The sequence below is a fragment of the Microcaecilia unicolor genome, chromosome 10 (genome assembly GCF_901765095.1).
Source record: "Microcaecilia unicolor chromosome 10, aMicUni1.1, whole genome shotgun sequence".
NCBI classification, from domain to species: Eukaryota; Metazoa; Chordata; class Amphibia; order Gymnophiona; family Siphonopidae; genus Microcaecilia; species Microcaecilia unicolor.
Window position 1 is genome coordinate 189,540,827 of NC_044040.1, and position 15,238 is coordinate 189,556,064.

The window sequence follows — 15,238 nt, forward strand, 5'->3', positions numbered from 1 at the left end:
GGCAACGCCGTTTTCTTAGTCACCGCAGTGATTAAAGAATCCACGGTAGGCCACAGATAGGCCTCACGTTCACTCACAGCCAAAGGATAGAGGCGGGACATAGCCATAGCCACTTTAAGGCTCGTTTCCGGGACATCCCATTGAGCCGCAATTAAGGTGTGCATGGCATCATGCACGTGGAAGGATCTAGGCGGGCGCTACGTCCCCAGCATAATGGCAGAGCCAACAGGGGCTGAGGGAGAGACGTCCTCCGGAGAGGAAATCTTCAAAGTGTCCATGGCCTGTAACAACAGGTTGGGCAAATCCTCTGGGCTAAAAAGCCGCGCTGCAGAGGGGTCATCCGCTCCATCCGAGCGGGGATCTATCTCCTCCAAGGAATCCGCAAAGGACCGTTGGGAGACCTCAGACACGCTGCCCTCATCTACATCGGAGGAGACAAAGTCCTCCAAGGCCTGGAAATCAACCCGAGGGCGTTTACCTCTGGGAACCTCAACCTCTTTATCAGAAGAGGGAGCAGGGGCAGCGTTTTGCATGAGGAAAGCCTGATGCAGCAGCAAAACAAACTAGGGGGAGAAACCCCCCAGACAGTGCACTTCCGCAGCCTGGGCAACAGCCCTAGACGCACTCTCAACCGGCGCTCGCAATAGCGGGGGGAGAGACATGCTGCGCATCCAAAATGGCGTCCGGCGCGAAACTCCGCAAAGGAGCCGCGCGGGAAGAACGGCGCTTAACTTTAGCCACTTTGTGCCGTCGCCCAAATTAAGGGCGTTCATGGCATTAATGTCTCCAACCTCAAGGGCGGCCCACGAAGAAGCCGTCCGAGCCGCGTGGCCGGCCAAGATGGCGGAGGCGAGGAGCGGGGGATGGGCGTTTATGGCGGGAAAAAACCGCCACGCCGGAGGAACGACCGGGACATTCATCGGTCACTAAACTGTCACCCATCAAGGGCGAATCAGGTTGTAAAACCCCCGCATCCCCTCTAGAAGCGCTCCAGCTATCTGGGGAGCGACCCTTTGCGCCCTCGCCCTCCGACACCATATGCCACGAGGAGAAGAATCGGGGAACCCCCTGCCCGCTATAAAAAGGTAAAATTACCTGCTTGCCGCTCCGAGCTGTAACGAACTGGTGTCCCAGTGAGTAGCTGCAATGAACGTTTAAAGAAACGTCGAATTAAACGCCTTTAAAGACGTTTAAAATTTATTATTTTTTTTTTTTAAACGGAGCCAGCGGGAGGGGGGGAGAAAAGGAGGGACCTGGCACCACCAGGTTTGCACTTGCTCAAAAGAGCCCTCAACCCCAGGCCTCAACAAAACCTAAGGATTAGGCTTGGAGGCCTAGCCAGAGCTGCTGCTGTGTGTGACCACCACCTGCTGAGATAGAGAACATACTGAGGAGTTTCCGGCAGCACATGACCACATATAGGGAGGCAAAAGTTTGCTCTCTATCTCCACCTGCTGGTAGATGGACACAACCCACCAGTCTATGGATTGATCAGCTTGATGATATGGAAGTATGTAAGATTACTCCTGAAAGTACAATTTTATATATATATAAATCAAGTGTTTGTTTATTAAAACTTGATATACTGCCTGATACTAAAAGAGGAGCATATTGGACATTGCAGTATTGAAGGAGACCCACCTTTCCTCCTTAGAACATCAAAAATTCCAGAAATGTTGGGTGGGCTCTCTTGTAGAGTTTATATATATATAAAAGATGGTCTGTTTCTATATTAAGGTGAAAATGTGTGAGGAAAACAAAACAGATGAGGAACAATTCTCATTTCATGTGCTTTCATTTCTGCCTCAGATCATTTCTAAGTTCCAAAGTTTTGGAATGCATAGATATAAAAGGAGTCACACACTACATTAAAAAAACAAAACCTCCATGACTCAGATGCCTGGAATATCTTGGGGGGAAATTTATGGAACTCATGCTAGCCTCTACTCTAAATTGTATAGTATATTATCAGCTTCATCATAGCATGTATGACCCTTCTCCTGTTCAAACACACAAGGCTGCTCTCCTGTTACCACCACCATCACAATCTGAAAACGGGGGAGGAACCACACTTGGCAGACTCTAGCATAGTGATTCTCAGGACACATCTAGCCAGATAGTTTTTTCAGAATAGCCACCATGAATATGCATAAGATTTTCATAAAATGGCATTTACCTCAGGCATATTTATTGTGGTTATCTCAAAAACCTGACTAGCTATGGTCTGAAGCCCCCTACTCCACTGTGATTATCAGCTTGTTTAGGATAATGAGTATTATTCTATTCTAATCTTGCAGGGTCTCAGGGTGAAAAATGGTTGATTTGTAAGAAGATGCCCAATGTAGTCATAAGAAAACCTGCTGACAAATTTACATTTTAAAACTACTACTCCCACTTCAGTAAGATCACAAAATCAAGGCAGTGTTAGTGTCACATGATGGCCTTTAGTCACATACCTTATTAATTTTTTCTTTGGGATGTGTTAGAAGTGCTGGGAAGTGCGCAAGAGCATCACAGTTCAGAACTACTTGTGTCTGTTCATCAGTACCAGTAACAATGTTTCCTACAGCTCGAAGTGCAGCAGTCTGGGGGTGGGGGAAAAAATTCCTTGTAGATAAATAACATACTGGATTGTCAAGCACAAAACTGGAGTTAAAAAAAAAGGTCTGGTTCCCCACTGAATAATGGGAAACAAAACTGAACACAAGATATACAAAACATTAACAAAAACACCACCAATAATATATGCCCATACTTAAATAAACTCTGTTATAGCCGAGTGCAAAGGGTGTACACTAAATGTTTTCGCTTCAAAACTTTCCTAATATTCTGAATATTGGGAGAAAAAAAAAAAAGTTATCCTCCTAGAGACAAGCTAAGCTTAGTCTGTTACTGACATGGACACGGGGGAAGCCACTGCTTGCCCTGGGTTTGGTAGCATGGAATGGTGCTACTAACTGGGTTTCTGCCAGGTACTTGTGACCTAGATTGGCCACTGCCAGAAGCAGGATACTGGGCTAGGTGGACCACTGTTCTGACCCAGTAAGGCTGCTTTTAACTGCTCCACACAATCTAAATGTGTCCCTTGCCTCTTCCCTGAATTCCTTACCCAGGCCATTGAGTAAAGTCAGAATAGTCTGAAAATTACTTCATAACTTAAATAAAATTAGTCAAACACAAAGAAACACAAGCCTTACTTGTACTTTAACTTCTTGGTTGCTGAGAAGAGGGACCAAATTAAGAACTATTCCAGAATCTATTACCATCTGAATTTGTTCATTACCAGCATCTGTTAGATATGAAAGGGCCCAGACTGTATCCACCAATATCTAAAACACAAAAGGTATAATGATAAATTACATATAATTATATTAAACAAAGTGCTACAAAAATAGATAACATAAGCTTGTATAAGTCCAATAGCATTATGGAGGTGACACAAGGTCTTCTTACATACATGTAAGCCCAGTAAGGCGGCTTGTGTAGCTTCCTTTCACTTCTATAAGCATTTAGCCCTCCCTGCACCCAGCCTTGGGTGGAAGTACTTCACTGTTATGGATGGGCCTGAGCCCTGCCAACCATGGACAGGTGGCCTGAAACAATTACTACTATTGCTATATATTTCAGTAGTGCTGCTTCTAGACAAGAGCAGTGCTATACAGATACACAAGATATGGAAATTACAGTCTAGTAAAGACAAATCGGATGTTTCAATACGTACTTATTTAACAAACAGTTACCAAGACAATGAACCTGAAGAGCTAGGATCTAAATCAGCGTTTCTCAACCAGTGTGCCACAGTTGCTCCCCAGACACGCCGAGTCCGAGGGGATCCAATGGGAATCCCCTCCAGGCCATAGGCGTTGCCTATCTTCCTCCTGCCACCCCTCGGGTCTCTTCTCTCCACCGCAATTCTACAAAAACCTTGTGGTTGCTGGTAGCTATTAGAACAGGCCTTCTTCTGGCCAGCCCCGGAGTCCTTCCTTATCTCTTGTGGGAGGGATGCAGCAGAGGGAAAGCCTGTTGTAATAGCTACTGGCAATTGCAAAGTTTATAGAATCACAGCGGAGAGAGAGACCTGTGGGAGGGAACAGGGGTAGGGAAGAGAGGAGGCAGGCTGAACATACAGGGGAGGAAAGAAGGGAGGCAGCTGCACAAAAAGGGGAGGGAAAGGCTGAACATCAAGGGAAGGAAAGATGGGAGACAGACTGCACATAAAGGAAAAAAAGAAGGAAAACAAGATAGATTTGAGAAGGATGCAGAGAAAGTAAAGAAAGCTGAACATGAAAGATCAGTGTCAAAGATGGGGACAGGAGGCAAGAAAAGAAATAACAAATGGAAGGAAGGCCCTGAAAATAAAGGGGAAAGCAGAAACAAAGAATGGGAACAAGATAATTGGAGTAATAAAAGCACCAGACTACAAAGGTAGGAAAATTTATATTATTTTCAGTTTAGTGATTGTTGAGAATTTACATCCATAAGCTTTATTTTGCACTGTATAAGAGGACATGCATTTCTTTCATTTCTTTGGTGTTGCATGACATGGAGAGTCCAGTATCTCTGTTTTCAGTTTGCCTACATGTTTTTTTGCTATTTCCTATTTTGTATCAGGTGAGAGTCACGTTTTGCATCTACAACTGACGCAAAGAATACTGCTGGCATATGGTGTCTATGTAGGAATCTAACTACATCTTGTTCTCGTTCCCCAGCAGCAAGTATATTGGTGCACTAATGTATTTCAGTAGCATAATTAAATGAAATAACTACTTCGGACGGTTACAGGTACAGGTAGGGATGGAGATTACTTGTAGGGATGGGTGAGGATGGAATGGAAATATGATTGATGTCTACAAAATCCTGAGTGGTATAGAACGAGTAGAAGTGAACTGATTTTTTACTCTTTCAGAAAGTACAAAGACTAGGGGAAATTCCTTTGGAAGACCTATATATGACAAGGGTCAAAAGAACTTAATCTAGCACTACCCTGGTGCAGCAAGTATACGTAAAGCAAGAAAAAAAGAAATTCACCACCACGAAGACGTGATGTTTCATTTACTTCAAATCTGAAAGTCCTCAGCTTTATGCATGTGCTCTGATCTACCATAAAAGTGACCTAATTAGGCAGTTCTGGCCTCTGAATGCCTTCACTGTTCTCAGCATCCTTGGTCCTGGGTTTCAAACCACACTATCCCCAATCACTATGTCTTGGGGTTTAAAGCCTCAACCTTCCGAGTCAAAGAAACCACAAAAATAAATATGGGAAAATAATGGTAATGAGCAACACATTTAAAAAAAAAAAAATCTGTATTTTGTAACTTAGGGGCCCTTTTACTAAGCCGTGTAAGCGTCTACACGTGCCCAATGCGCGCTAAAATGCAGTTACCACCCGGCTACCATGTGGCTCTTGCAGTGATTTCATTTTTGGCACGCAGCCGAAAAATAATTTTTATTTTTGGACGCGCGCATTGAACACATGCCAAGAGGCATTTGACACGCGTAGGTCATTACCATCCGGTTACTGCATGAGACTTTAATGCTAGGTCAATGGCTGGCAGTAAAGTCTCAGACCCAAAATGGATGCGCAATTTTCATTTTGCCACATGTCCATTTTCGGCAAAAAGAAAAAAAAAGGCATTTTTTGCAGGTGCGCTGAAAAAGGATTCTGCACGCACCTACACTATAGCAGGCCATTTTTCAGTGCACCTTAGAAAAAGGACCCCTAAATGATCAGAAAGCAAATTCATAAAATGAAGGCCTTACTACAGTTCCAATTCAAAAAGTAAAATGCTTGAAACAGCTGATATCTAGATCACTTGTTTTGAAAGAATCTTCCCTAAAACTGTGGGATATTGAGCCCTTTACCTCTACCCTTTTTAAATCACATGTAGATAACCCAACATTTTGTTCTATGTATCTTCCACTTCTCACATAGTTAACATGATGTCAAAATGAGATTAGTGCACCTTTCCTTAGGAAAATACTGAGTTCTGGATATCAACCAATCTTATTAAAGACTTTTTATCACAAAAATGTTCTATCTGTAAGAACACTGCACACAAGCACACACACGCAAAAACTTACATTTACATCTGTGTGGTGAATTAGAACACAAAGGGCTGGAAGAATCTGTTGAGGCAAGTATAAAGTTATTATTTTTAAGTTTTGAAAAAAAAAAAACTTGTAAGAAAGCTAATTAAAACCCCCCAAATTTTTATCCATAATTGGTACACTGTGCAGAAGAATGAATATGTAAATCCCATTACCCAATAGGAAAATTTTCCAATTGATCTAGTCAGACCTCACTGTAATTAACAATGAATTTATATCTGACCCTACGTCACTGAAGCTTTTAACTACACAGAAACACACTAAATAAATCCATAGTGCTGCTGTTATAAATATATCTACATAGAGCAAATTTTATTCTGTTCATAACACACCTTCTCCTAAACAAGGACCACCACCCTAATTTGCAGCATAGGGCCTGAGAAAGAAATTCTAATCCCGATGGCTGGCATCATTTGCATGCAGTGGGTTAATACAAAGATCGTACCTCTACATAAAATTTGTAAAAGAAAAAAAATAATAATTCACCTCCTGAATGGTTTCCATCGGTGGTGGAGGATCTTTGTGACGACACAAATTGACCATGACCCACGTAACATTTCTTAAGAATGTTATGGGAATAGAAGGGCTGATAAAGGAGAGCAGTGGCTTCACAACTCCAAGGCTTATGACGTAATCCCTGCACTGGGGTCCATCACCTGTACAAACACAATAAAATTTGTTGTTGGCTTCCAGACCCCTTTTCTCTTTCCTTCTAAAACAAAAAGGTACCAGTTATGTCATGAGGTCTTCAATTGCAAAAAGGCTCGGACATCAGATTTAAAAAAAAAAATGCAAAAAAAAAATAAGAAAGAAAAAGAACCAGATAACACAAACAAATGAAAACCATTTTAATATACGTATAAACATCTAAACCCCAGAGCCATGATACACACATCAAACATCTGGCAAGGGGGTGTGGTCTGGGCAGAACTAAAACATAAAACTTATTCCCCATTTCAGAATAGGAATGCACATTTATATCCAAAGAGTCAGATATTAGGACTTATGCCCGCTATCCAGGACATCCAGATTTCAAGGGAGTGCTCCTACTGAGCAGAGTGGTGTGGTAGCCGTGTTAGTCCACTTTTAAAGGTAATCAAAAGAAATAAACAAAATAAAACATGGAAAAGAAAATAAGATGATACCCTCCTCTCACCTATCCACCCCCATCCTGTTAGACTATCCCTGAAATGCTTTGATGTTTTACTTATATATACTGTCATCTACCACATTTGCTTATTTCCGATCTGATGAAGAAGGGCAACCTTCGAAAGCTAATCAAGAAATGTATTAAGTTATGTACTATTGAGCAGAACTTTCCTGGAGAGACTGGGTCAATCGCCATTTGTATGTCCTTTCTAAAATGCCACTCCTTACCATTTATTTAATTTTGCTTTGTCATTTATAAATTAACTGAAGAATAGGTCGAGTGATTTGTATAGGTCTGACAATATAACGAATTGCTAGCCAATATTAAAAAAAAACAAAAACAGCCAACGTATGTAATGAAATAAAAGGGAAAGGGAAATGGGACTTGATATACCGCCTGAGGTTTTTTTTGCAACTACATTGAAAATGGTTTACATATATTCAGGTAAATAAAGATCTAACAAAAACCATCCAAAACATTAAACTGATATAACAAACCATGTGACAATTTAAATAATTACAAAATATTGTAACAAATGCCTTCTGAAATAAAAATGCTTTAAGCTACATTCTAAATGATATCAGTTATCAAGAAGTGTTCAATAAAATTGGGGCTGCCACGGTAAAAATACAAGAATACAGTCTCAGAAAAGTGAGTCTGTCAATGTGTTGGTACATCTAGTAAATACCGATTCTCTTACCTCATCGTTCAAGGAAGACAAAATGTGGAAATAAAAGCCTCACTGCACAAACCCATATGCACCAGTTTAAGAATTTTAAATTTGATATGCCAGGTAACTGGCAACCAATGCAAGGAATACCGGAGTTGAATGGTCAAACATATTAGCCAAACAGATATCCCGAGCTGCTAAGGATATCATAGTGTACTGTATTATATGTGAGTGTAACAAGCTTTACGTCGGTCAGACGTCCCGGAAATTATCGATTAGACTCACTGAGCATAAAAGCAACATAAATATTTAAAAAACTTTGGCACCCCTAGCAGCTCATTGTATTAGGAAAGGTCATTCCTTTGAAAGCCTGCGATGTGTGGTGCTACAACAACTTGAATGGCAGCCTTGGAGTGGTGACAGGAAATTGCTTTTACTGCGACAAGAGCAACGCTGGATTTTTCGTTTGCACTCTTTACACCCCTATGGGTTGAATATTCGAATTGAGTGGAATCACTTTTTTTTAGAATACCAGCGTTGTCATTGGTTGGATTCCTTGGTTAGCATCTGACGTAAGATGTTATAACCGTGGCCATCTTGTATCAGCGGTGTGGAGTTACAGCTGGTTCCAGCGTTACATTGTGAGGAAGTTTTGAGGAGTATTTTGGTGGGGTTGTTTAAAAATTAAAATATGATATTGTGACTGATCTTTTTCTTTTTGCAGATCTCTACAGTCTGACACCACGGACCCTGAGGCAGGGATCGAAACTTGGGCCTGAATTCGTGCCGTGGGAGGTGTTTTCTGACTGCAAATTTTTGAGATAAGTCTATTTGAACCGCTTAGTAATATTACACGGTTTTTGTGAGCACAGAAGCTCATTTTCTATATCTATTAGGAGGTTTTTTGCCCGTGATGATTCAGTGGATCTCCTTTATGTTGTATCATTCAACGACGGAGTTCTCCCTGTATATTTGAGGCTTTTTTATTTTAAAAGATTTATTAGTTACTATCATACTATTGTGGATATCATTGTTGTTTGGATGGCAAACATATTATCCCCCATCAATATTCACGCAGCTGCTTTCTGAGCTATTTCAGCGATCGTAATGCTGACTCTGGAAGACCCAATAATAAACCAATACAATGATCTACAAAAGGATAACTCACGCACTGTTTCTCAGTCTGATTTTATCATAATTCACATGGCTTCAAATGCCTTAACATTCGTAATGCAAAATTCATCTTTACTAGATTAAAAAAAAAAAAAAAAAACTTGTTCCTTCATTGTCAGACCAAAATCAACAGTAATTCCTAAAAGGCAGAAACGGGAATAGTTCAGTCATCAACAGAAAAATAAGTAAGGAGCTGATCTATGCTGATGCAGTCAAAATTTATATTCCTTTCAATAAGGAATTATTAGAAATTCTACACAAGATTATAATCCGTTTAGAATTGATGGAATCTTGGGCATCCAATTTCAAGCTCAAACATAATAGGGAAAAGACTAAATTACTCGTACTTACCAATCCCTTTCAACCCATTTCATTTAAAAAAACTCCACTATCGACAACACAACATACTGCTTGGCTCAATCAATGAAAATCCTGGGTATCACCATTGATCAACATGTCATTCGAGTCTCAGGTTTCTAAGGTGGTCTCGAGTGTCCTCTATACATTGTGGAAATTAAGAAGGCTGCATCCTTTCTTCCCAAGCTCCATACTTCACACCATTACCCAATCTTTGATATTATCCAAATTTGATTATTGTAACACTACATACGCAGGAATTAAGATGTCTCTCCTAACAAAAATTACAAACGGCACAAAACACTGTAGCTCGCCTTGTATGTAGGAGTCCTCACTTTGCGAAGGCTCCCCCTCTTTAGACTTCACTGGCTTCCCATTAACGCTAGAATAACCTTTAAAATGTGACTGTATACCAAATTCTCTATGGTTTATCTCTTCCTTACCTCCACATAAAGCAGCATCATCTATAGTATACCTCATGCTCTATTTTCCAAATTGCAAAAATTTACCTTACAAATTCTCATCAGTTTCACTTATCAGAGTACCAAACTTTGGAATGCTCACCTAAGCAAGTATAGATGATTACTTGAGATTTCAAAAATTACTAAAGGTATTTCTGCTAAGTACCCATCTTATAAATAGACAAACTAATGTTGCCTTGCATTCTTATCCGTTTCAACAAAACTAGAACTTTACCCTCAACTCATATAAACTTGTAATTATGCTAATATATTAAAACTGTTGACTGTATTCTAATTTGATGTTTTCTTGCATGTAAGCCACATTGAACCTGAACACATTTGGGAAAGTATGGGATACAAATATCATAAATAACCAATGTGTCTTCTGCATATTCATACATAGCTTATTAGCATACATTGAAGTTAATCTGTTTTCAAACAATGTGACAAACTGTATGGTCGCTGACCATAGCATTAATGGGCACTAAAAACTAAACTCTATACAAGACTCCTAAGCTTGCTAACACGTTGACCGCATATAAATGCTAACACAGTAATGCAGATAATACTGACCCCCTGGGGGAATACCAGCAGACAATGTAAACTATGCAGAATCACCACCACATACTCCCACTTGCTGTATACAGCCAATAAGTAAAGCATCAAAGCCATTCAATATAATGTTGCCCATGCTTGAATTTAAAGAGTCTAGAAGAGGATTCCTTTTACCAGATTGGAATGATTCATCCACCAGGATGGTGACAGGAATCACATCCTAGAAATATCCTGTGGACTAAATCCACTAACTGGATAAAGTCCATTGAACCTGCCTTAAATAGAACCAGAGAGAGAGAGAGAGAGAGAGAGAGAGAAAGTCCTCATTCGTATAAGTCGCACATTTTTTTTCTTTTATCCAAAAGAATCTGCAATAGAAGAGATTCATACAGATGAAGATATATTGAGTGCCTTGAAACAGATGACAGGACCATGTCTGGGACCCAGAGAATGTTTTTATTAAAAAAAGCTAAGTTGCTGAAGCTTTACAGAATTTATAAGGTTGAAATTGGACATTAGTTGCAAGAAAGATAAAAGAAAAAAAGTGTGCGATGATTATATGAATGAGAACTATGCAAAGGAAGACCAGTCTGTCTGTATTGTCTCTCAGTGTGACGAGCACACAAAAAAAATATATATATATTTAAAAGGATTTTTTGAACTGTGTAAAGTTTCGGGATGATATATAATTCTTTCCTTCAAAGGCCAAAACCACACTTGAAGTATGCAGATATAGATATATACTTCAAGTTTGGTTTTGATCTCCGAAGGGAAAATTTATTTGTTAGTCTATTTTTTCTGGAACTATGCCATCAGAGTGACCCAACATTCTCAACATCTGTCCAGCTGAAACTTGCTGACTCTCCTGAATTTCCTCCACAACAGAAATCAAGTTGGAAATCCTTTGCTGTGGAAAAAGAATGATGTTGCTTGAACTGTTGGGCTTAAATGAATTTGCAGTAATTTATGATGAACCTCATCTTCAGCACCCGTCTGTACAAATGGGTCTTTCCACTTCTTTGAGTTGTGTGCTCTTAGCCAAATAAGGAAAACACATGTATCCCCAGTCTATGACTACCCAAGGTGCTGAAGCAAGGTCAAGCGGCAGAACGCTGGAAAAGCAAATAACTTGGAGTGGAAAGACCTATTTGTGCAGACATCTGGGTGCTGAAGTTGCTAGGCTTGGAGTATACAAAGGGAACTGGGTTCAATTTCGACTGCTGCTCTTTGCGACGCTGGGCAAATCACTTAATCCACCATTGCTCTAGGTACAAAATAAGTACCTTCTTACAATATGAAGCATGGGAAATCAGTGCTATGCTAAATATATCACATATCAAATCAAATCTATTTTGGCCATCAGAAAGTGATACATTTTTCTCTGTAAATGAGAAAAAAAAAGCATTACAAAAATAAACAAAAATTTTCTGAAAACATTTTATTGTACCTGGAAATGAACTAGATCAGTGGTCCTCAAATATGCCTACCCCCCAAGTCAGTAAGGATATCTACAACAAGTACGTGAAATACATCTGCATGTAACTGGAGGTAGTGCATATGAATTTCTCATGCACATTAACGATATTATAAAAATATTGACTGGCTGGAAGTCTTCATGAAACCACGAGACTAGAGGAGTGATAATTTACCATCATGTTTGTTACTACACCTGTTTTTAAATCTGAAATTAAATATTTCAAAATGTAATCCTAAACACTAGAACTACTAAAATAATTTAAAACCACTAACCTATGATGTTTCCCAGTGCCCATACAGCCTGCTCACACACATTTTGATGAGGAGAATGCAATAACCTCAGAAAAAGTGGTACAGCATCTGAAAAACAAGATTTTAGATTATACAAATGAATTAGTAACATGTCTTCTGCAGTAGTGCTAATTAGTGGAATATTAATTCTGAAAAGCAAAGTAGACACTGAGCCAATGACAAATCACAGCAAACAGCCATGTACCAGAACAGGACTAACACTATCTTGCTGTTACAGAAAAGCTTGTACTACAGCTGCTGCCTAGGACATTTTTTCTGTGATTAAGTGAAGGACTTAATTTGGCACTTTAATCTTCTTATTCAGAGGCTGCCCTCTGATGAATACAGTATACAACAGACACAACCAACTAAAAACAATACAACCAAAATACACCCTATAAAATTATGAAACCATCAATTCTACTTCATTTTATATCTACCTACTCACTCGCCTTAGACAATTTTTCCCCTGATGAAAATCCTGTTCAGTTTCTGCACATTTAACACATTAATAAGGCAAATAATGTGTGTTAAGTTTTAATCAGACTGCTAGCCCAACTTTCCGTTCCCTACTGGGCCCACTGTCTCACTGGGTTTGCAGCACTTTGGCTCTCCCCCCCCCCCCCCCCCCCCCCCCCCAAAAAAAAAAAAAAACCCTCAACCATGTAGCACTGCCCGTCATTCCCCTTCCACTACCATCAGATATTGCAGGTCTCTCTCCCTTTTCTCTCCCCTTCCTGCACTCACTGTCTTGACTCCTCCTCCAGACCTGCTTCCCCAGGTCCACATGCATGCAGCAACACCAACAGCGCACAGAAGGCAGGCATGTAGAGCACTGCTGGTTCTGAAAATGACCCCTCTGAAACAGAAATTACATCAGAAGGGGTGGAACAGGAAGAGCCTGTAGTGGAACGTGTAAGGCAGTATCACACACACCTGCTTTATATTTTCTTTCATTGTTGTTACTGCCGCTGGCATGCAGACTCAAGAAGCAGCAGTACAGAGGAAGAGCCAGGACTGAGAAAGTGCAGGAGAGGAAAGGAAGACTGGCAACACCGGATGGCGATGGAAGGGGGACCAAGAGGGTACAGACAAGTAATGTTGGATTTTGGGGAGTACGGAGAAAGAGTGGAGGAGTGGCCTAGTGGTTAGGGTGGTGGACTTTGGTCCTGGGGAACTGAGGAACTGAGTTCGACTCCCGGCACAGGCAGCTCCTTCACCCTCCATCACCTGCCGCATTTACATTTGTCCACTATTTTGCACTGTACAGGAGGCAATGAGAGGGGGACGCTTTATGCATTAGTGAAATTAGAAATTTTAATTGCTATCAAAGTGCAGCCCTAGTTTCTATTGTTGTTGGCATAAAATGTATTTTATGCCAAATTGCACAGATGGATGAGGGCATTTTCAATGTGCATAGATTGCAAGATCTCACAAAAAGCTTGTAGCAGGTTTCAGGGTGGATTTAAACAAAAAAAAAAACACAAACACCAAAGTTGGTTTCTTCAAAAATATGGTCACTACACTTGGCATTTGCCTTGATTGACCTAACTTTTGAACCACGAACCTCAGTTAGTAACAAGGTCATCTGTGGCACTGAGGAATGTCTGTTCTATTTGGAACATGCTAGAGATAAGAACAAGAGCATGGGTGAGAATTTAATATCTTTCAATTGGTTAGACAACTTTAACCAACTGCAGATTAGCCTAAGCCCTCCCTATATGTGGCTGCAATTTACCCAATATACAACTGTCAAATTTCCTAGCATTAAAAACAATTTGAACAACAGGTCCTTTTACTAGATCACCATAGGCTCCCAGTGGTCAAAATTCATATTCAGGATATTGATATTGTCATACATTACACTCAGGGTACCCAAGTACTTAGCAGACCTGATTGTGCCTATTGCCCACCTCAATCCTCCTGCCCACAAATGTAAGACACGGAGCTATTGATACATTTTAAAGCATCATTAGCCCTGCTCTCTGAAACTTTATGCTTAATTCACAGCAATGTACCCTCTCATCCACTGTTTAAAAAGGTGTAACAGTTCATTTCCTAAGTCTTTTAAAGCTACCATCACTTGGTGATGTGCTCCAGAAGAAAGTGCACTGCTCCTTGGGACACAGTGTATGAATATTGTCTGGTTGACTGCCAGCATGACATAGAAGGGTGTTGTCAGTAATACAAAACAAGTACACTACAATTCTTTTCCATTATCCTGTTTACTTGCTCTGTGCTTTTTCCTACCCCCTGTATTTGTTTTGGCTATGTGAATTGTCTTGTTGTTTTGTAAAGGAAACAGTCAAGAAAATTAAACACTTTAAAAATTCTTAAAATATTTTGTTAAAAACAAGAAGAGGAACCTAGATGAAAGACACCATAAAACAGTAACAAGCATTTTAATAAAATAGTATAGCATCCAGGCTCACCAAAAACAAATCAACATTGGTCAACTGGGCCTTGCAATGGCAAGGACAAACACAAACTATATACAATCTGAATGAGAGTAAAGCCTGGAACAGAATAAAATGGGCCTTGGAGGGTGGAGTTGGATTCTAGACCCCGAACAGATTCTGCAACTGTCTTGTCAAAACTGACCGTCGTATGAGGTATCCTGCTCATGGCAGTAGCATGATATGAATGTGTGAACTGCAGACCGCGTCACAGCCTTTCAGTGGAGGCTGACCTCAAGTGGGCTACCGACATTAAGAGCCGTGTCATAACCCTCCTCAACAGGTTCAGATGAAACTCCGACACCACTTGGGGTGAGTGCAGAGGACTACTCTGTTGTGATGAAACTTAGTATAAGGTGTATCCACTACTAAGGCCTGAAGCTCACTGACCCTACAATCAGAAGCAACAGCCACCACGAAAATGACCTTCCAGGTCAAGTACTTCAGATGGCAGGAATTCAGTGGCTCAAAAGGAGCTTTCATCAGCTGGGTGAGAATGATGTTGAGATCCCATGACAGTGGTGGAGGTTTGACAGGGGGC

The 15,238-nt window shown here is 40.5% G+C and overlaps 1 protein-coding gene across 1 annotated transcript in view; it reads right to left on the reverse strand.

The window, feature by feature from the left end:
* Positions 1–15,238, reverse strand: part of KPNA4 (karyopherin subunit alpha 4) — an 85,566-nt gene that overhangs the window by 40,216 nt on the left and 30,112 nt on the right. Inside the window, exons 8-12 of the mRNA XM_030215729.1 lie at positions 12,224–12,310; positions 6,595–6,764; positions 6,082–6,126; positions 3,198–3,329; positions 2,457–2,585 (exon numbers count right to left, since the gene is read on the reverse strand). Coding sequence (XP_030071589.1) covers positions 2,457–2,585; positions 3,198–3,329; positions 6,082–6,126; positions 6,595–6,764; positions 12,224–12,310 — 563 coding nt within the window. The remainder of the gene's footprint in view (positions 1–2,456; positions 2,586–3,197; positions 3,330–6,081; positions 6,127–6,594; positions 6,765–12,223; positions 12,311–15,238) is intronic.